At 42.5% G+C, this 22,692-nt stretch overlaps 1 protein-coding gene and 1 long non-coding RNA gene across 2 annotated transcripts in view; one reads left to right on the top strand and one right to left on the bottom strand.

Annotated features, from left to right (window-relative positions):
• Positions 1-22,692, bottom strand: part of LOC137479260 (uncharacterized) — an 84,479-nt gene that overhangs the window by 2,230 nt on the left and 59,557 nt on the right. The window lies entirely within an intron of this gene.
• On the top strand, positions 6,830-20,736 carry CD83 (CD83 molecule). Its single transcript, XM_068199615.1, has 5 exons — positions 6,830-7,075; positions 7,204-7,334; positions 16,868-17,084; positions 17,198-17,301; positions 19,039-20,736. Exons 1-5 carry the CDS (start codon positions 7,033-7,035, stop codon positions 19,195-19,197), a joined length of 654 nt encoding a protein of 217 aa, XP_068055716.1. The 5' UTR covers positions 6,830-7,032; the 3' UTR covers positions 19,198-20,736.

Genomic DNA, 22,692 nt, shown 5'->3' with positions numbered 1-22,692 from the left:
ACAGTGTATGGAGCAAAGGCCTCAAGAAGGGAGGAGACAGTTTTGGGAGCAAAATGGGTGCAGTCAGATGGTAATTTGGAGGCCACGAGTTCCATAGTAGCTTCATCTGAAATGCCTCCAATACCATGAGCAGAGCTGAACTGGAAGAAGCAGAGACAAGCTGTCAATGACTGGCTAGGAACCAGCTGAAGACAAAGGATTTGAACTTGTTGGACTCATTATGCATGAGTCAGATTCAGGTAAACTGAAATAAAACCAGCAGTGGCACCTAAAAAGATATTAGATTTTTTTTAGACTGAAGGAAGGGAGAAGCTGACAAGTGCTAAAACATGATTCAGGATGGCACGTATTCAGAGCAGATAGTCAGGAAAACTTTATCCTCTGCTGAATAACAATAATTTGGTGAAACTTTAAAAGGGAGAATGAAGAACAATCAAACAAGAAGAATCTCATAGTATAGCAAAAGAAAAAGAAAATAGGCATTTTTTATGAAAGCTAGGGGTCTAACAAACAAGATGACTTTAAACAGAAATGTGATGGGAAAAAGGCAATTTATCAGATGATTTAGAATTGGGGTACAAAGCATAAAAATAGAGACAGAGGAGGCAGAAGCAGTAGAGAAGTGGTAACATATATTAGAGAAATCTTTGTGCCAAATCAAAGTAACATGCTAATTTTGTTTACAAGCAGCTCAAAACCTATATAGCCTCACATTTCTGGCCTAAGTCAGAAATATGCCATATCATATCAGTATTAAATCAAACATCTGTATCTATTACATGCTGAGGGAGATCAGAGTTGCTGACAGAGCAAGAAATGCAACAATAGCAGCAGGTATCAATTTCCTACTTGTATATTGGATAAATGTCACATGGGGGATTGATGCTGCATAAAACGAAAATATTGTTTCTGCATGAAAGAGCATAGAAAAGAAGAAGGAACTTTTATATTAGCCCAGAACGACATGCACAACATGGTTCAAAATGCCCCTGCTCAACATACTTAGGGAACAAAACAAAACAAAACAAACAAACAAACAAACAAACAAACAAAAAAACCCAGACTGCAATAGAATTATGTAAGAATATGGAACTTTGTGAAAATAAACTAAAATGGATGCCTAAAGGCTAAAAAATTTGTGTGGTGGCTATTTAAACATAGTTTTTGTAGGACTATATATTTTCTCTCCTCTGTGTATGGACAAAGACTTTGGAAAAGAAAAGCTGACACAGTTAACAGCAGGATAAAGGAATTTATTAGAAGCAGAAGTCTTTCTTCACAAAATAGAAGTTGTGTCCAAGAACAGAAAATAGAAAGGATCATAAACTCTGGCAAGTTAAATGAAAACCACAACAAGGTCATCCATATAGAAATCCAGCAACAATTTCTGAAGATATAAAGGTCCATCAGTAAAGAGTCTGAAAGAAATTAAGGTACCATGGGACAACAGAAAAAGCCTTCATGTGAATAACCTATTAAAAAGGGAGAGTAAATGGCCATCATCCACATTTGAGGGAGGTCTCTAGTGATGCTTGAGGGGGTTTTATTCTTGGGCTCCTGCTGTTTAACCTATTTATAAATGAACTGGAAAAGAGGGCATATGGTGAGAAGACAATTTGGTGAAGGCTCAAAGTAACTACATAGAGTAGGGGCGAGTTGCCTTAACTCGTTTCAGGCCAGACCAGTATTCTGTTGAGGTGTCAGTACATGCCTGCACTCATCTCATGATCTTTGAAAGGCCTGGAGAAAGCCAAATGATCATGAGAGATAGCAAATGAGGGAAGAAAGGCAGATCAATATCAAAAGGTCAGGAATGTACAGATAGGGAACCAGAGGAGAATGCACCCCACCCTGAAGGCATCTGAGGAGCCAGCAGGTAGTTGTCACTGATGCTGTGCTGGGTGACTTCAGAGGAAAAGGGAATGGATATAGGCACCATGGTCATCAGCACTTTTCACCAGGCTTCCTCTTTCTTCTGCTGGGGATGGTGGGGGAAGTTGATCAGGAAATCCCATGACTCAGTGGGACCACAGATGGGGAAGGCATTAAAAAAAAAACCAAACAAGAAGTCTGGAAGATGCTAGGAGACAGGCCACAGCTTGGCACAGTTGGTGTGTGTACATGGCTGGGTCCCTGGATGGCACACAATGGTCAGGGCATCCTGTAAGGCTTGCTGTCAGCACAGGCTGCTCCCAGGAGGAGCTACTGACTTGCATTCCCCATGGGCCATGGAACCAACTAGGAGTACCAGGTGACCTACTGGGATCCCTAACTTCTTCCAGTGTTAAGAGGTCCCATAGAATGTGTCTAGGAAAGTAGTACAGACAAGAGAAAAGAGAGAGGAGCACCAGGAGGAGTAAACATTTCCACAGCATGATTTGGGGGCAGACATGCTGAACTTTAGACCTCTAATAAAACAATGCCTGGCTGGGTATAGCAAGGAGATGCAAGATCCAAGAAGGACCTCTACAATGCAGGGACTATATGGGGACTACTGTTGCAGAAGTGAGTAGAAATGTCAGGACCAATAATCTGCGCTTTACCTTCTGGAGAAGGCAGCAGGGATGACCCCACATGTAGGGCAAGCAATGTAGAGTACACTGAAATCTGCAAAGATTTCTGTCCAAGATGTCCCCAGGCCTAGTGAGACAAGCACCATCTACCAAAATGATGAAAATAAGATCCAAGGTGCTTAAAAATGAGATTTCAATGTGTATCTCCAGTGGACACTGCAGTTTGAATACAGCGCCTTGGGTTTCTTGGCTACCTGACAGCTCACTGCCTGCTGCTGTAAACAGCAAAGATGCTGGACTAGGTGCAGCTTCCAGCCTTATCCTAAGTCTTACAGTCATGTGTATGGACTTGTGATAATCTCTTGCTCCCTTCTTGCCTAAAGGCAATTCCTAAACTCCCAGGCCAGCACTATCTGAGGAGGTTTCTGATTTTGGATGCCTCCATTTTGGATCTGTTCTTTTGGTCACACTTCAATTTCTACTTGAGTATGCTAAATTCTGACTTTGACAAACAGGGCTGGCACATCTCAAATGGCTCACTCCAAAGTCCAGGCATTTCAGAGGACTGGCTGTTTGTGTATAATTAATTAGGTGTTATTTATTGAGCTGGCAGCAGCAGACAGTCTGTAGTACAAAGATCTGTGCTCCCCACCAGGTCACAGTTCCAATGTTTTGGTTTCTCAGTATTGCTGGATCATTACTGTTTAAATAGTAAAGGCAGTCCCTGACCCAACATCTGCCATAAAGGGGCAGAGAAGAGAACTTGTCCTTAAACTTTCCTCACTCCAGTTTGTGAATAATCTACATAACTCTCGTTAGCTGCAGCCTGGGAAGTCTCAGTTGCTTTTACTTGCTGGTGTGGGCAACGTCAAGATCAAGGCATGACAGGAAAATAAATGCTGTGGCTGCAGCTCTGCTGGGCTCCTAAAAATACATGACTGCTCTGCTTTTGTGGCTGTGGATTCTTCTGTCATTGTTCCTTAGCTGACATTGCAATGTTACACACAGTATATTATTTAAAAAACAGTTGTCTGCTAAAAGATATAGCAAAAGGCTTCCAGTTTTGCTAGCTGAACTGAACCAGACAATTTTTACTGCTGCATAGATTAATAATAATAAATAAACAACCCCCTTTCACCAGAGACTTTATAACAGACATGAAGCACATGGATGGACCTTATTCACAGCAGGAGGTTAAATGAGGTGTAACAAATGTTATTTGAAAATAATATCCCAAATACAGAAAAATCTGTGCCTTGAGAAATATGCTAAATGCTGTTTTGACACCTTTGTCTTAACCTTTAAACCTTCATTGTGGAGAGCTAAGGTTTTGGGTTTTCTTAAATGCTGTGCTTCCTGATGAAGCACCCAGGAGAAAACACATGAGATAAGCATTCTTATATATTTTACAGCCACACACTGGAATAAGAAATCAGGAAAACTCTGCTACACAAGTATCTGAGGGATGTAGTACCTATCTGGTTCAAAGAAACAGGATACGATTCCATGAACAGCATTTCCAAGGCTCTATCAACACTGAAAAATATATACAGTCTTGACTTTTTAACCTTTTCCTATGAATCCATCCCACATCCTTGTGCTTCTAGCCTCATTTCCCAAGGAGAATGAAATTTCTGTGATCATGCCATCTGGCTGTATATCAGCCAGTATGTTCTGAACCTGCTTTCTATCAAACTGACAGAGGGATCGAGGCTCAAAGAGAATTAAGTGCCTATGAAATTCATGAAAATCAGCAGCTGGGTCAAAGATGAGGATCCAAATGAGTGCCCTTCCTAAGGGAAAGGTGGGCAGAACGCAGCAGTTTTACCCACTGCTTGCTAATGTCAGTCATCACGTGTGTGGTTCTGGACTCAGCAGAGCAGATGCTGCTTCTTCTTCAGTGAGATCAAGGGCTCATGGCTGCTGTAGTGAGTGGTGCAGGTGAGGGAAGGAGAGCAAAAGGCAACAGGACACACTGCACAAAGGCGGGTCTCATTAGGTCCATAGAATAATCCATTTAATGATAATCTTCCACTTATTCATGTAACTGCACAGCTCCTGCAGTTGCTGAGGGCCCTCAGAGATGTGGATATGTTTCTCATGGAGAAGGCTGACAAGCAATCACTACATCTTCACTCCCACACCCGGACCTGTGCCGCAGAGCTCCCGTTGCTTCCAGTGCTCAGTGAAACTCAAAGCAGGTTCTAGGGCTCTGGAGACAATAGACTTGATCTTTGAAACCATAGAAAGGATATTAAAAGTTAGGATGGAAAGTACAGCCCAGTTCAAAGTTTCCCTAAAGAAAAAAATCCCTGCCAGGGAAAATTTAGAAACCAAATAATTTCTCCTTCCCTAGCAAAGGGAGTTTCAGCTTTTGTTTTTTATATCTTGCCCTCCTGCTTCATGCAGTGTGCCGTGGAACAGCAGCTGAGCTTGCAAATACTTCTGGAGGAAAAGGGCTGTTTTGCTTGAAGTTATGCCTGTCCTGGAGGGAAAACCCATGTGTTTTTAAGAGTCCAGTATTTTAACTAACTGAGGAAGAACGTTGTTTAACATCACCTTGGCAAGTGTGTGTGTGGCACGTACATTTCCCAGTGCTGAAGCCTGGCCCTTCACGCTTACCTTGAGCACACTTCTGTGTGGGCAAACTTGTGACCTCAGCCTCAGGCTTGCCACAGCCCCCCTGGCTGCTGCTGGCCAGGCCACCAGGGGAAGGACTGCTGTGGGCTGACCCACAGCAGGGGCAGGAGCTTGCTGTGGTTTGCTCATGGGGGTTTCCTCATGATGAAAAGGGAGATAGAAAAAGGATGTGCCTCTTAATGGGTTTATGAAGGGTAAACACGTAGCTCTGCAGGACTCACAGAAAGAGGCCCTTGGGTGAAAGCTGAGTGCCCTTCTTGGAGATGGGCTCAATGTGTGACTGACTCGTAGGGGCAGAAAAGTCATAATTTTAGTGAAGAACAGATGTGAAATACATTAACTGGAGCCCTCTTCTCGCTAAGATTTCCTTCAGCAGCATCCCCCCCTTCTATCTTCTCAAGGACTCTATTATTTCACACAGGAAAAAGAGTGATTTTTCTCTCACTCTTAAGAGATCCACTGGGTTTTATATTTCACTTGTACTTTCTAAGTAATTGATTAAGGTCCTGGTCCTTGAAACCAGAAAATATAAAGAGAAAAATAAAGCTTAGGGCCTGTTATATTTAACATTGTGGCCAATGAAGGTAGAAGCAAAAGTCTTTAAAAATAAGTGGGCTATTTCAACAGTGAGGCCCCCAGTGAAATTGCTGTCTTACTTTCTTCGCAGAACAGACTGGAGTTTCCAACAGTGTTACCCACCCACACCATTTACTCATCTGAGTAGGACTTTTGCATGTGAGGACATGTCAAACTGACTTCTCCTCACAAAGTTTTCTAGAGGTGATTTGGATTTAGGATGCCCAGACTGGAGTGGCATCCAGAACCCTAGTTTTCAAAAGAGGCTGACCATACATTCTCCATCCATCAAATCTTAACCCCCCCCCCTCTACTAAATAGCTTCTCTCCATCATGATCTCAGTAGCCTGAAGACAGCAGTCACAATGGTTTTCCAAAAATAACATCAGCAACTTACAGTTTCAGGATTTGTAAATGCTTCTGTAATCGACCTCGGACTTCCTCAAAAATTCTCCAGGGGTAAACAGCTCTCACAGATCACAGAGAAAAGATTTCTCCTCCCCCCTCCAGATATCTAGAGGGGATGTCCAAATGGTTCCTCTTCTGAGAGCTGCCTTGACTTTTTTCCATGATGAAATTTTCCAGCAAATAATTTGTAAAGTTACGTCACTCCAGATGCCTTTTTTTGTCTTGAAAATGACAAAATATGCTAAGAAGAGATAATGTTCTACCTCATGTGTGCCAACCTGCAGAGTTAAATTTGTTACTCTACTGAAATAAAGTTTGTTTGGCTCAGCCATGCTGATAATTCCTGTTTAGCGCTTAGCCCCAAGTCAAAGTGTTTCCGTGGTCCTGTGACCCAAGGTCTTAAATGTGGTTTCAGAAATGTGACATCATAAGGCCAATATTTGCACAGGCACGGTGCTGTTAGAACTGCACAGAGAAGGCTGAGAGGGGATTTTTAGCTGGCAAGCCCTTTCCCCTGACATTTTGTCACTCAAGGGAGATTCGTTGAGTGTTGGTTTTGGTGGCCTTCACACCAACTCACAGTGCCCTTTGGTCAAACTTAACTCTGTTCAGATCAATACAGAGGGGGAGAAAAAAAGAAAAAAGGGAGAGAAGTTGCTACTACTGCAAGTGCTTGCAGAAATGGGAGTGACCTCAGAGATTTAAGGGGAGGAGCCTTGGTTCATACATGTAGGGATTTCCCCTATGAGGAAAACCTCAAAATAAGTCTGGGGGATTCCCCAGTCTGCCTTCAGAAATATCACTCTAGAAGCAGTCACAGCTTCACTCTGCTCTCACAGTCCATCCTGTAGCGAGGCACACTGTTGCTGCTCTGTGATCTGAAGCAGTAAAAGCCATGTCTTTGGGAGTCTACGCTCTGCTCATCATCCTGTGCAATGGTAAGTGGACAGCCCTGCAATTTTCCTTCTGGTCTTTCATGTCTATTTTGTGGGGATATGTTTTGGGAAGGCAGGAAGGACTGTGTAAGCAATCTTTTTTAAAGGAGATGTGTACCTGTGCTTTGCAGTTTGGTGCTTGATCCGTGGGACTTCTGTGATGATCCCAGATGTTGTTGTGAGGTGTGCTGAGGAAGTGGTGCTGCCCTGTAAAGCTCTTCAGGACTCCTCAATCTCCTACCAGACAGCATCTTGGTATAAAGTAAGAAAAAGTCTAAGTTACTTGAGCAGTCTGCTTTGCTTTCCTACCTGATATTGGCTTGTCTTGTATGAAATGGGTTGTTTTCTGCAGAGGAATCCTCCCATTAGTGCAGTAGAGAGAAGGCAGCACTGCAAACCTTTGAGCTGACCATGGGGAGCAGGCCTTTTCTGTGTCTTTGGAGATAGGCTATTTGAGCATGATTCTCTGAATTGCTCTTGGCCTGCTTTTCTATCAAATTATTGCTTGCTTCTGTGGATCAAAATTCAGGTGATGCCCCATGTACAACCTGCCAAATACCACTCCAAAGAGGAGTCTTCCAAGATTTTCTTCAAAGCAAAAAAATGTTATTTAAGCCTTGCAGCATCAATGATGCTGCTCTTGTTTAATCCCCTGAAAACAGGAGATGCTTTTTTCTTTGAAATAGAAGAACTGAAAAAGTACTTGCTATTCTTTAGGAAGATTTGACTAGTGGGGTGGGCATAAGGGCAGAGTGTGACCAGAAGGCAGATGGAGAGCTAGAAATTCTGAGTTATCTCTTTGCAGTCATGAAGTAAAAATCGCATCTTGACTGCTCTGATTCATAGTTTCTCTCTCCAGAGCAGGAGAGCCCTGCTGACCACCTGTGTACAGGAGGGGCTACAGGAATCAATCTGCTAATGAGTAGAAAAGTCCCACTCAAAATTACCAAGATAAAATTTCTAAGAGAGGTAGAATTGCCCAGTGGTGGCTGTTGACTGTATGGCACCATAAATTTGCACCTCAGTGCAGAGCTTCAGCTTATGATGTGAGTCAAATTAATGGGAAAAAAAGGGAAGGTTTTGTTCTCCTCCATTCCCCACTCCCAGCCGTACACTCCTACTGCTTATCATGGGCCACTCCTGGTCGTCCTCTTGTTACCTGTTAAGTCAAATCTCTGTTGATAGTTATAATAGTGGAAAATCAAACTGTGAATAAAGATTTTGCGAGTTACAGACTTGAATTACTTTCCCATGTGATGGTAGAGCAATGGAAGGGAAGAGGAAAAAAAACTTATTTATGGGTGTTGAAAACCGTTAATTAATCTCTGCCAGAACCTAAAGCCGCAGCCTTGGTTTCCTCAGCAGTTTGGTCAGATACAGTTTTAAACTCATTTCCTACAGTAAACCAACAAACAGTGTTTGCTATTAGATACGGCTTCTGAGGTTGAAACTTGCAATGCATCTGAATTTCATTGCTGGTACAACAATGAGCATCTTGCTACAGACCAGATGACAACTGCACCTCAAAAGAGCTGTTGTGAACATCTGACTGCCAACCCACAAAGTATAGCATCTTTCTCCAAATTGTTGAACTAAGCACAGGCGATAAAACAGGATAGAATAATGCTTTTGGTTGAACTTTACTATGAGATTTGGAATATGAGTCAACTTATTCCTTTTAGTTTTCTGCCTCAAAAACTGGATAAGAATCTATATTTTCCATCCAGATATGTGCTAATTATTGAAGACTCCCTTTCTCCCACAGTGTCCAGGAAGGGCACGGAGCACATGGAAGGCAAACCAGGCTGTCTGGTGGATCTGGAGGAGTTGAGAAGTGGTAGGGGGTGGGGGAGGAATAAACAGAGAGGCTGACAGGATCCCAGAAAATCTCCCCCATAGCAGTGTTGGAAGTCAACAAAAACAAAAACAGGCTGAAGTGTGGGGATCCTCCAGAAGCATGTGCTTCCCCAAGTTCAGTGGGAGCTGGGAAGCCCAGGCAGCAAACAGCAGCCAAAAGCCATTCCCTGATGAAGTAAAAGGAAAGCCTATAAACCCAAATCTGTGTTGCCTCATAGCTCCTTGCAGTTCCACCTGGGCACAAAATGACTGCACATGCACAGGAGGGTGGTATTTGATGATGCCTTTTGTGGGGGCCCTCTCTGGTGCTGCTTCCCCTTGCAGCAGTCATGCTGTTACAGTGTAGACTGCCACTGGATGTCCCCTGCCCTGTCCCTATAATCCCTACTCCCTCCATGGTCTCCTTGCTCTTCCTGCTTCAACTGCTTTGCTCAGGAAAAGACTGGTTTTTCAGTGTCCAGCATGACAGAACCTCACAATTATTTTCTCTGCTGGCACAAAAAGTAACAAAAGTCTAGCTATTGTCAGGTCTTGCCACCGTCCTCAGGGGCACATGGCACCAACCATGGTACTGCAGTCTTCTGTTTGCTTGTCCCATGAGAGAGGTGGGAAGTGGGGACAGGCAGGAGGTGACGCCAGCCCAAGCCACAGTTGCAGCCATATTAGGAAAAGCAGAGCACCAAATCTAAAAAGCCTGACTCTCCATGGGGAAAAGCAATCTAGGCTGAGTGTTTTGTGCTGAACAAGCAATACTTATACTTATGGGACTAGCTAAATAGGCAGCAGCTTGAAGATCTTTCTCCTCCCCTCTCTACACTTTGGCTCTGTGCTGCTGTCCCCACTCAACACTGCAAAGGAGGGTGAGGGAATGGTGGAGTGTGACTGGGCTACCCAACACAGGTAATTACTCTATTATTTAAAAACAACTACTGAAGGATTAATCAATAAACACCACATATAACCCCAAAGGACTAATTAAAAGGTAATTCCAACAAATTGTATGAAATTTCAGGCATTAAATTTCAAGCAGCTGTTAGGTGAAATCTTTTGTATGAGGTCACTTTGAAGTGTGAAGTAAATGCAAGCAATTAACCTTTGCTTCTGTAACTTAAAAAAAATGATGGTGGCAATGTTACAGCGCTGCTTGTGCAGCTGTTTGCACAGGGATAATGTTCTGTGAGCAAACCACTCCTTTCCACTGGCACCTCTGTGTGCTCAGACCAAGTAAGGGCCAGTTTGTTACAATCTGCTAAAAAAAAAAAAGGTTGTAATTTAAAAGTATTTGCTGTATAGAGAAATAATTGTATAATGGAGTTAATATTCTGGTGTCAAAATCCAGCTGTGTGTAAAAACGGTTTGCATTCAATGCCTTTGCTTTTGCTAAGGTCTCATACTGAAAAAAAAAAAAAAAAAAGACATGGATGTGTTCGAGCTGCTGTGCATCCAGGACCATTGGAGCTAATTATTCTCATGCAGGAAGTCATCTGTGTAAGTAGATCTGTGCAGAATCAGGACCACAGTCAATCAGCTCAGACAAAATGATTTCTACTTAAAAATATATGAAGTAGGCTGCCTGAACACACTGGGGAGAATGTAGAGCACCAAGTCGTCTTCCAGCCTGGTGGAGCTCTCCTTCCATTCACTATGAGGTCATGGAAAAGAATTCATAATGATGATAGTCTTAAAGTGTGGTACGTTTTCAGGAGTGCTGGGCAGCCTGAATGCCATAAAGCCATATATGAGCAGCGTGGAAGTTTGCCAGCTGAGAACTGAAAACTAGGTCTTTTTTGCCTAAGCACTGAGGCACTGGGAATTGTCTATGGAAATGCTGGTTTGAATCTCTACAGCCCACCTATAAGACAAGAATCTGGGTAATGAAACTTACCTTTCTGCTGTGTAGGGCTATTGAAAACTGAACAGTTTCTCTTTGTGACGGACATTGAAAAAGAGAACCACTTCATAAACCCTCATAATTATCACTTTGTATCCAGTTTGAAAATCAAGTTTAAACACACAAAAATGAAGTCCCAGTAGATATTACACTATTTTCTTCATGTGATAGCCGGAAGAGTCTTAATCTAAAATAAATCTTGAGGAAGAGGAAAGAAGGCTGTGCTTCAGAGGAGAGAAATCTGTTAACTTTATAGCACTTCCTCGAAAAATATAAAATTATGGCAGAATAAGAGGGGTAGGTCATATTACAAAATAAGAATAAACATTTAATATTGACTGCACATTTCTTCAAAGGAAACTATTTTTGCTAAAAGTGCATAGCTGTGATATAGTAGCATAGGTAAATATTTGCTAAATTACTTCAGCTGAATTTCTGAACTACACAAAGAAATGCAGTCCAGTGCTCCTCAGACATCTATTCATCCCCAAGTAGCTTCATCACATTAATGATTTAGACAGGAAGGGAGCAGTGGAAATGATTTCATGACCAAAACAATTCTTTTGTCTGACATGAGCTAAGGCTGGATGCCCTTAGCTAAAAAAAAGAAATCAAACCAAGCCAAATCAACTAAACAATAGCATAGTTATTTAGTCTGCGTGAGTGAGTCAAAGGGCTTTTCCAGCTGGCTCATGTGTCACACATAGTTCCTTCACTGTTGTTTTGGGGTTGGGTTTTGGATTTTCTTTCCTCATCTACCCCCCTGCTCCCCCCTCCTCCTTTTTTTTACAGCACACTCAGAGTTCACTCACATGTGCCCACAATTTATGTCTGTTATTTTCAAATTTAACTTTGGCATCTCTACATGACATTGTATAGGAACCATATGCATGCACCTTTAGCACTAATCGAATGTGGAAGCATTTTTATGATGAAAAATACACTTATTAATCAGTTTCAGCTCAGTTGTGTTTCATTATATGTTGGCTATTGGGCATTGCCAGAATTCTATATATTTTGATTCAGAAAATAAATTCCTTCTGGTCGTATGTAGAATTTTAGCTCTCTGTAAGTCAGAAATTTCAACTTGGCCATTGTGCCTGGTATGATTTTAAACAAAACCATTTTTACAATTATCTCACCCTCACTAGAAAATGATCTGATGTTAATATGTTCCACCTTTAAACTGACATCAGTTTTGGACCTCAAAATTTTTGCTGAAATACAAATTTTCTTTTTTGGGAAAAGTGGTTTATATTGGCATTTTGATTTACCTGGAAGACAGTGTACCACTTTTGCGTGGGAAAAGTTTGATGAGAAAACTTATTTAATGAGAGCAGAGAACATGAGTTAATGTGAGAACTGCTCACTTGCACATGTTCATTATAAATATTAATTTATTAGTTGGGTGCAAGCACTACAGCATAGGTGAATTGCCATTTTTAGGGTAATGCTGTAGCAGTTTTCAAAACAATAGCTAAAACCTAGCCAGCTAGAACTGAGCAAAATGTTCCTTCTCCTTCCTCCACCTTGTTTTTAGTTCTCTGAAAAAGAAATATTTGCTGAAGAGCACTTTAATTATTCTACCTATTTCTCATAATTCATACAGTCAGAGAACAGAAATATATCAGCTCAGTTGTATTTTCAATCAAACACATCCCATTTTAATATCCACGGTTCTTACCAAAAAGCTCTAGGCTAGGAGAAACTTAATAGGAATCAGTCAATTGACTAGAGAATATATGTGGGAAAATCACAACCTCTTTAGACCACGTGTTTCCAAGATTTTGGGACCTAGAATAATTTTCCATTAAACTCACTAAACCCTGACAACTAAAGCTGGCTCCTCAAGGCTGTGTCCAATTTAGTCCTGAATATCTCAAAGGATGGAGATGCCACACCCTCTCTGGGCAGCCCATTTGAGTGTTCAACCACCCCTAGAGTAAAAAGGGTTTTTCTTTTGCTTAAGTGGAATTTCATGAATTTCAGTCTGTGCCCATTACCTCTTTTCTTGCCTCTGAAGGCCACTGAGAAGAGTCTGGCTTTGGATTCTCTATCCCCCTGTTAATCAGGTTGAGTCAATACTGATAAGATGATCCTGAGCCTGGTCTCTTCCAGGCTGAACTATCTCTTCCACCTTCTGCTCATGTCAGGTTCTCCAAAATATTATCCATCTTTGTGTCCCTTCACTGGACTCCCTCAGGTATGACCATGTCTGTCTTGCCCGGGGAGCCCAGCACTGAACCCAGCACTCCAGGGTGTGTCTCAGCAGGGACTGAACAGAGGTGAAGGATCACCTCACTTCAGCATTTGCTGAAGATATTCTGCCAGATGATTTCTGAAAGTCTGCCACAGATGTTAAATATAAACTCATATTTCTTCTTTTTTTTCATTTTCTTAATGGCTAGTTTTATGCAGATAAGCAGAATTATTTTGCCAGGAAGTCCCTGTTCCCCAGAAAAATTCTGGAGGAATTAACCCCCAGCAGATTGCATGCTAACAAGACCCTTTTTATGAAAATAGATTCAGTAGAATTTTCTACCTGTCCCCACACAAGCCATCATTTGCCTTTTGAATTTTGGTAAAGCCATTAGCAGCAAACATGGGAACAGGAACACGCTCCTTTTCTCCTCCATTTGGAGGTGGGGAGCAGGGGAAGCTGGCATGCTGCATTTTGTTCAGCATTGAGGTGTAAGGGACATAAAACACAAATGAAACGTGAGAAGAAAAGATTTTTTTTCACTGATTAAAGAAGAGGATTGTCCTTACACAAGTGGATTTCTGTCTCTGGCAGTGCTTGTTTTGATCCCTCTAAGCTTGTGTGGAATTAATTAGGTAAAACCCCCAGCATTTACCTTGGGCTGTGGTATCACCTGGAGGACACTTGGCATGAATTAGAGCTGGTTTATCATAGAAGCTTGAGCTGCAAAATGATCTGTCCAGTGAGAGAGTCTGCCAAGTAATTCACAGGAGGTGGCAAGCGAAGTGGCATTTTTGTAATTTTAATTAGGTATGGGGTGGGAAAGAGGTTATCTTGAATAGAGCAAGAGGCAGAACGATGACCTTACTGAATATCTCATAGACTTCCTTTTATACTGCTGGGATACGAGGATGCACTCTGCAAATTTGCTCAGATGTTTTCTTGCTATGTAGAGAATTTAAAAAGGGAGGGGGGGTGTTTTGTTTTATTTGGGTTTTTTTCTAATAAGATAACAGGAGATAAGATTGTTGTGGAAAAAGGCTTGGTTCAGGCATCAGAGAAAGGGTTGCAGCCTCTGCCTGCAGAGGCTGGAAAAATGCCACCAGATGTCTCTGCAGCCTAAAAAATGTTGGGATGCTGCTGCGCACACAGCACGCCTGCAGACTGCCTTGCCTGCCCTTGGCCTTCAGTAAAGAGGAGATTTAATGGAGGAAGAAAGGCATGCAAACCCTGAATTAAACCCACTCATGACCCCTTCCTCCTCTGCCTCCCCAAACTCAAGGTTCACAACCCGCATCCCGGTCACCAGTGGCTTCTCAGCAAGTGAGGGAGCCAAATTAGGCCACAAAGTACTTTGTTCTTCTTGTTTTGGGGAAAAGCATGTTGTTAGTACAGTTTCATGACACTGGTTTGCCTTACACAGAGCATGTCTAAGGCAAAATTCTGACAGTCTTGTCTTCAGGGTCACCATCACTGCTTGCAACAGCAGCCAAGCACCTTAAAAAGCTTTGGAGGCAATAATCAATCCTATCCCTCGCTGTTCCCATGAAATAGGGAAGTTCAATCATTTACCCAAAATCTTGCTTGGAATAAGTGCATGGTCAGGCATGGGATGCATGGACTTAATTGAGTTCTCCCTTATAGGAGCAGTGCTGATTGCAATTGCATACAGAAAGATCAAAGTGTTTTCTCATTCCCAGATCTCAGCCACAAGAATCACACCACCATTTACCACCCAGGACAGCAATTTTTATGCTGCCAATAAATGAAAGGAAAAAACAAAACCAAAAATCCCTAAACAAATCCAATTTTTTGTGTGTGTAGCTCAGACCTCCTATTTGCAATTTAGGGCAATGAAAAGGGCAGCCAGGCTGGTTCCTTTTATTGCCCTGTGGGCAGTTATAAATTTCACTGAGGAAGGGGATGGTAAGGGAAGGGAGAGTGGCAAAAATTAGATCTGAGGGAGGTCAACTATATCCACTTAACTGCTATTGACCTAGTTGTAACCAGAGCTGAGCCCAGCCTGGGTATTGGAATTCCTCTGGCCACATCTCTGACAATGTGCAAGGCCTGAAAATACCTAAATCCCTGTAGCACAGTGAAGTCCCACATCCTGAAAACCACCATACATACTGCTTGTCTTGTAGCTGCTTGGGGTGGAGTGTAATAAGAAAGAGAAGCTGGGGTAAATTTACTGGGGGATTAAGGGGAAGATTCTTCCCTCTTTCTGGGTAAAGTGTGGAAAGCCCCAGGAAATTACTGCTCTTTTTCAGTTGATGCACTGAAAAACCCAAAACCTTTCTGAGAAAGAATCTTTACAATTAAGGAAATTTTGTGCTTTAGTCTCATTCCTCAGTTCCTGAAAAGTTCCCCAATTTGCAGCTTGTTTTATACCATTTTAGGCTGCAAAAATAGCAATGTTGAAGGGAGCATCAGACCCATACATCTCTCCAGACTCTTGAGCGTGCTTTCCTCCTGCAAACACATGAAAGGGAAACCAGATACTCCTAGCCTCAGTATGAGAAAGTTGTGTTAATTTTAATAACTTACAATGTAACTGTTATACCCCAATGCAGTAGCTATGCTGATAGAAAGTAAGCACCAACATATGACCCAAAAATGTGTCTATTAAAATAAAATAATAATAATAAAAAACCTTGGCTTACATTAGTTATATGTTTGGCTGAAATGCTGAGCCTTGGACTTATGAGCTGGCTCTGGCTCTGCTGATCCACAGAAAGATTGAATTCATTACTTGAGAAACCTTTATGGAGGGCATGCTGTCTCGAATCCCAGGGAGCAACTTCAATGAATAAGAATGGACACAGGATAATTCAAACCCTTCTTCCATCTTTCAAATCAACTTAGTGATTTCTCTTTTCTTTGTGGTTCCCAGCCAATTGTCATTTTCAGTGCATCCTATCGCCCCGCAGTACGAACTGTTCTGGGAATACACTTCATTCCTCCAGCAGCCTCTCAGCAATGCCAAGGAATGTAGCTGTTCTGGTTACAATTAAGAAATTCAACATACAAATGCTCCCCAAGTGCACCAGAACCTGCTTGTGACCTTCACACAACTGAATCTGAAGGAGTCAAAGCAATTTTTTGTTCTTTGGTTCCAGTCATGAGAGGAAGGGAGGGAAGTGGGGTTGGGGGAAACCTCCATTACTCCAGAGAGGCAGCGTGGTTTCAGGGGTCAGCTACACAGAAACTGGCACAGGAAAGTTCAGTTTCCAGGGCAGCATTCCCACAGGGAACTCTGGGCTGTGGAGCTGCTGGGAGGATGCCAGCCTGTGCTTGGCAGAACCCTCATGCAGTGGCACACTTGCCGGGTTAGCAGGTTTAACTATCACCACTGCATGGCAGAAGGTGTGCTGGCAGGGCAAGCAGAGGCAGCAGTGGAGCCTCCCTGTGTGCTGCCATGCTCTCCTGGGCACCTCTGGTCCCCAGGGCCACCACTAGGCACCTGGGTAGGGCTGCCTCTTGCTGCCTCTGCTCCATCTCCATGGACTGTCTCTCTCAGTCTGAATTCTTCTGGGGCCTCTGCATAGGCCCACTGAGAGCAGACTCTGCCTCTACCTTCTGTCATGTTGCTGTCCAGGTGAGGCAGCTTAAGAAGTTATTACAAAATAATTCTGTAATTCCTATTACAGAGTCCATTTAAGCAAAACCCCATATACTTTTGTATTGCAAGCATGAACATATTAAATGGATTTGTGGTTGTGCTCCCCCCTGCCTCTCTTCAGCCTCTGCATTTTCAGCCATAAGCCAGCTTTAAAATTTTCTTTACCCTAAAACTGAGGATGACACTGTTGCCCAAGAAGAAAGATATATTTGTGTTTTCCAGATGGCTGGAGACAGCGAAAGAATAGCATGGGAAGTCCTTGATGTGGAATCTCATTTTGCACGAGAAGTTGGGGGGTCCTTGGAGCTCTTCAATGACACCTCCTTTTCACTGAGGATCAAAAATGCGACTGGCCGAAACAGCGGGACGTACAAGTGCACTTTGGGGGAGCAGAACGGAGAACGCAATCTGAGCAGCACAGTCACATTAAAAGTAACAGGTACAGTGGAGACCTTTGACTGTCCCATGCTCTGTGTGATATGTCAGGAAGGTAACAATTTTAAAATATTTTACAAACACCAGAGCAATGTAACACTGTGCTTTATATTTTAGGTTGCCCTGGAATAGAAGAGGACAAACTAAAAAAATATAAAGGCGAGCTCTTCATGCTGACTTGCCTTGGGATTTTTTACTTGCTGCTCATCTTCTTTACTTGTGTAAGTAATTCTCTTTCTCATAAGCAAAGCAACAATACCTACCAAAATACCCCCACTCATTTTCTCTGCTAGCACTGCTTTAACACAGCTGGTCTGAAGTTGGTGTCCATACTTAACTTATGATTAAACTCAGGTACATGAGGATAGAGTTCCAAAGAGAGCGAACTGCGCCCTGATCTGACTCTGATCTAACTCAAACTATCAGTTATTTTCCTGCACTCTCACTGCTCATTTCTGCTTCCAGTTACTCTGTGTAAGCTACTTATCAGTTTAAGGGCATGGCAACAGGTCTTCTGGTTTAGTACCTGGGAACAGCATTTGTCCAAGATGGAGGCACAGTCCCCTGGGAACTCTTCCCCACCTGTGGAATTACTTCGTGTGGTGGCATGATGGACATGTCCAAGTCCACCTGCTTTTTGCCTCAGTTTCCACACTGGTAAATTGGTGTCAACCCCATTTCTGATGAGCATTTTTATGAAGTCACATCTTTCTTGTTGAACAGACATTTTAAAATACGTGGAGAAAAATCTCACTGGAGAGTTTATCCATACCTTTAGTGCTGGATGGTAGTTCTGGGAAAGGAAGGGAGAGGAGGTACTTGGGAAGTTCACTCCATAGAAGAAAAACTATGCTTTGGGTGCAGTGGCAGTGAAGTCACCTGTCTCAGGGGTAGCAAGAATCTTGGGTACCAGTACAGTGCATCACTGGCTGCATTTGTAATAAGAACAAAACCAGAACCAGTCCCAGCATTTTGGGAGGTCAGATTTAACTTTTGCTTCCTGTTTCATATTTGCCTTCTTGTTTTGCTCCTCAGCAGATGAATCATAAATGTTGATCAGAGTGTATCTAATTAGCTGTGCTAAATGTAGCTTTCCATGTATCTTCAGGGAGCAATTAAATTTATGCCTGTCTCTTTTTTAGATTGACAATTCTGCCAGTAATTTGTGCCATTCAGACTAAAATTTGATGAGATAAATCTTGTAGGAATTTGTGAGGCTGGAAGTATGAAAGCAAGGATATCACTCAGAAGAGACAGATGCTGCACGTTCTTCTCAGTGTCCTGAAAGAACTTTAGATCTCTACAGAAATCTCTCCTCCCTTACAAAAAAAATCCCAGTTTTAGTGCTGCAGTTATAAAAAGCAGAGCTGTGTAGTGAAGATAATCGCTCTGGTGGAATTACATGTATCTTACTTTTGGGTGAGGCCCTGTCTCAGGTATCAACCTAGCTTTCATCAAAATTCAATATCAACCTGATCTCACAAGTGAGGTTCATTATTAAAAATGCCTGTTAAGTTCTTACAGGTTACCTTGTCCTCTTTTTAGTGAAGACTGTGCCTTATCTCCACTAAACTCAACAGCAACATTCAGTTTAGAACTGGTTGGCAGGGCTGGGGCTTTACTTTGACAACTTGATGAAAATATTTCAGGCACTGGCTTGCATTAAAGGCAGGTGGAAGCACACTTGCAATAGCTTGATGCAAGGCCTGTTGAGATGAAAATGTGAGTCAAATATAAATTTTCTTTTTTCACTGAGGCTTTTGTCCTATGAAGTTAATTGATTTAGCCAGAAACAGCAGCTTTTATTGGTAATGGGTGCCTCCAGTGACAAACAAATGGAAAAGGTGTAATGAGCTATCGTTAGCAAAGAGAAAAAGGAAAACCTTCAAAAGTTTTTTTTAAATTGTCTTTCATAGGAATTCTCAGTTTTAAGCTTTCCTTTGTGTTTTCTCTTTTAGACATGTCTAAGAAAAGAGAGCATGCCTCCCAATTACCAAAAAAACAGACCAGATATGAAGCACATGTTCACCCTCATCAATGTACGTGAAATAACAACTTTCCAGCATTTAAACAGTGACAGCACTTGCAAAATTGAGCTTACTTCAAGTTCTGTCTAAGTTGACATTGATGGCACTGTGGACTCATCAGTAAACACAAGCTGGATGGCTGAGTGGTATGGAGAGGAAATAAATGATAATATATGGTCTCTTCAGAACAGCCTGAAAGTACGGGTACCTTGTCAATAATCTGCTTGTGCTGGACAAGCCTTCGACAAGCACTGTTATGCACTACGGTAACTTTTGAGAGTTAGTCAGCTAAGAAATACCTTTACAGCTATACAACATGTTACAATGCTGTTATGAGGTTGGTATCAACTTTATTTCACTGTGCTGTGAAGCCCTCCTTTTCTGAGCAAGAATATGCTTCTAACATGAAGACTGAGTTATAGGGAGGCCATGGCTGTGCAAAGACAGCAGATGAAGCTCTTCACTGGACTGATATCTCCCACCTCTCCAAAGCAAACCCAGCAGGTGCTGTGGTATGAAAAGGTAAGTGTGCAGGGCTGTCTCTGCTCTGAGCCTGATCCTGGATGGAGTTCCTTTACTGCAAATGAGATGTAATCCATCATGTGATGTTCAAGTAGGCTGAAGAGGTAACTTCATGCTCTTGCACTGGATGGATCAAAGCAACATTCACTCTTAAATCTTAGAGTGACAGACAGGCTGAGAAGGAAGAAGATTTTTTCAAAATCTTTCTGGACTGAATGAACTTTTTATATCAGCAGGAAAAATAGGGACATATTTTCCAGATTAATCTATAGGAAGCTTCAATGAGACTGTTAATCTCAAATAAGAATGAAGAAGGCTGTGATATTAAAGACATGTAAAAATGACTTATTGTGTGGTTTACAAAACATGGGGCCAAGCATATACAACACTTATGTCAGTCAAGCTACATGAGTGATGACCAAAGCCATGGCTTGGAAGAAATCAACCAACCATGTCTTTGTGATGTATTAAGTTAGCTATGAGATACAGGAATGGAAGATGGGGCATATGAGCTTCTGGTGTTGGCAGTGTATGTATGTGAAAAAAGGACATGAGAAAAGCTGAACGCAGGCACACCATAAAGGGGAGAGAAGATTTGTCCTTTTAGACCAACGCACAAGTGATCCTAGGCTCTGAATCCAAGGAACCTTCCTGTATTGGATTGCTTGTGCAGAAGGTGAAGGAAGAGGACTCTAAAGTGACTGTGGTTGCTTATGCTACAATATCAGAATTTGAGCCCAAACATCAGAAGTTGCATACCCTAAAGAGCACAGTCTTAAAAAAATACTTCAAGAACTGACCAGCAACCTTAGAATTTTTCATGCAGTTTGGAATTCCAGGCTGTTGACAAAAAGATCTTTCTATAATCTTTCAACGAATTTTGAAGTGTTGATGGGAAGAAAGCTGTACATCACTCAGCACTGGCTCTGTGAGCAGGGTAGATGTCTGCATTGCTGGAGTCCAAGAGGCTCCTGACCAGAATGACTTCTAGTTACAAGGGATATGCAAATTACTTAGAACATAAAGAAATGCCACATTGGTTTTATTTTTTTTCCTGTAATTTTTACATTTAAATGTGTGTAGGATACTTGAAATAAAAATTCAGAGGTAACCTACCATTTGGTTTTGTGTACTACATTTGGCAAATAAACCCAGAAAAACTCTGTATCAATTGCATTTTATTTTACAACTAGCATAATTACATCAAATAAGGTAGAGATGTGATTCAGCCTCTTCTGCAGGAAAAAAGCATGTATGTGTGTATAACTGATTAAGCAATGGATAATTTTATGCATTTCTAAGGACCTAGCACCATTTAAATTTTCATCACAATTTTACTTTCTGTCCAAAGTACATTATAAAACACCTGTTCCCTACCAAAGGCAAGTCATTAGGAAAAACACAAGGGTGTTTCAGTCTGCCCAGAGTTACTTTTAAGCATGGCCCACCATCCTGGGTGACATGTATGTTTAGGAGGCAAAAAATATGAACTGAAGGCTTATGTGTTTCTCCATTTGGTCAGAAAGGCTTAATCTCCAACAGTCATAGTTTGTTGGGGCTTATTGTCATAGAATGCTAAGAGGTTGGAATGGGTCTTAAAGATCATCTAGTCCCAGCCTCCCTGCCATGGGCAGGGGTACCTCCTACAACACCAGGTTGCTCAAGGCCTTATGTAGCCTGGCTTTGAATACTGCCAAGGATAGGGCATCTACAACCTCCCTGGGCAACCTGTTCCAGGGTCTTACCACCCTCACAGTAAAATATTTCTTCCTAATCTCTAGCCTAAATTTCCCCTCTTTCAATTTGTACCCATTAGTCCTGTCCTATCACTACAGTTCCTGATAAAAAGTCCCTCTCTGGCTTCTCTAAGGCCCCCTTCAGATACTGGAGGGTTTCTATGAGGTGTCCACAAAACCTTCTCTTCTCCAGGCTGAACACCCCTAATTTTCTTAGCCTATCTTTATAGGGGAGGAGCTGCAGTCCTCTTGTCAACTTTCTGGTCCTCCTCTGGACTTAGTCCAGCGGTTCTTTCTTGGGACCCCATAGCTGGATGCAGCACTCCAGGTGGATCCAGGTGGGGTCCTCACCAGAGCAGAGCAGAGGGGCAGAATCTCCTCCCTCACCCTGCTGGCCATGCTGCTTTGGATGCAGCCCGGGATTCCATTGGGTTTCTGGGCTGGGAGCACACACTGCGCTCATGTGACGTTTTCGTTAAGTATCATCCTCAAGTCTTTCTCTGCAGGGCTGCTTTCAATTACTTCTCTACCCATCCTATGGGTGTGTCTGAGATTGCCACGATCTGGGTGCAGGGCCTTGCACTTTGCTTTGCTGAACTTTATGAGGTTTGCACAGGCCCACCTCTCAAGCCTGTCCACATCCCTCTGGACGGCATCACTTCCCTCCAGCATGTCTAACACGCCACACTGCTTGGTGTTGTCAGCAAACTTTCTGACGGTTCATGCTCTATTTCACTGGCCATGTCACCAACAAAGATGTTGAACATCATCGGCCCAGTACTGACCTCTGAGGGACACCACTTGTCACTGGAAAATGAACAGTTAGCCACAACTCTTTGTGTGTGGCCATCCAGAGAGATTTTTATCCATGAGTGTCCATCCAGCAAATCCATGCCTCTCCAATTTGAGATGAGGATGTTGTGTGGGACAGAGTCAAATTCTCTGCCTAAGTCAAGGTAGGCAGTGTCAGCTGCTCTGCCCCTGTCCACCACCACTGTAGCCCCATCACAGAAGGTCACCAAATTTGTCCAGCACAATTTCCCCTTTGTAAAGCCATGTTGGCTGTTATCAATCACCTCTTTGTTTTCCATGTGCCTTAGCATATTTTCCAGGAGAATCTGCTCCATGATGTTGCCTGGAACAGAGGTAAGACTGACTGGTCTGTAGCTCCCTGGGTCTTCTGCTTTCCCTTTTGTATTGGTTTTGCATGGCCTAATTTTTGGTAGCGGTGGGGGACCACAAAGATGGCTCCTGTGGGAAGCTGCTGGAAGCTTCCATGTCCAGCAGAGCCAATCCGTGTTGGTTTTGAAGATGGACGTGCTACTGG

Source organism: Anomalospiza imberbis, chromosome 1 (genome assembly GCF_031753505.1).
Source record: "Anomalospiza imberbis isolate Cuckoo-Finch-1a 21T00152 chromosome 1, ASM3175350v1, whole genome shotgun sequence".
NCBI lineage: Eukaryota > Metazoa > Chordata > Aves > Passeriformes > Viduidae > Anomalospiza > Anomalospiza imberbis.
Note: the sequence above shows the minus strand (reverse complement) of the source record. Positions and strands in the feature narration are given on the sequence as shown.

Coding starts and splice junctions, on each gene's coding strand:
- CD83 (XM_068199615.1), top strand. CDS start 7,033: ATGTCTTTGGGAGTCTACGCTCTGCTCATCATCCTGTGCAATG. Junction 7,076..7,203: donor GCTCATCATCCTGTGCAATG/GTAAGTGGACAG, acceptor TGTGCTTTGCAG/TTTGGTGCTTGATCCGTGGG. Junction 17,302..19,038: donor TGCTCATCTTCTTTACTTGT/GTAAGTAATTCT, acceptor TTTCTCTTTTAG/ACATGTCTAAGAAAAGAGAG.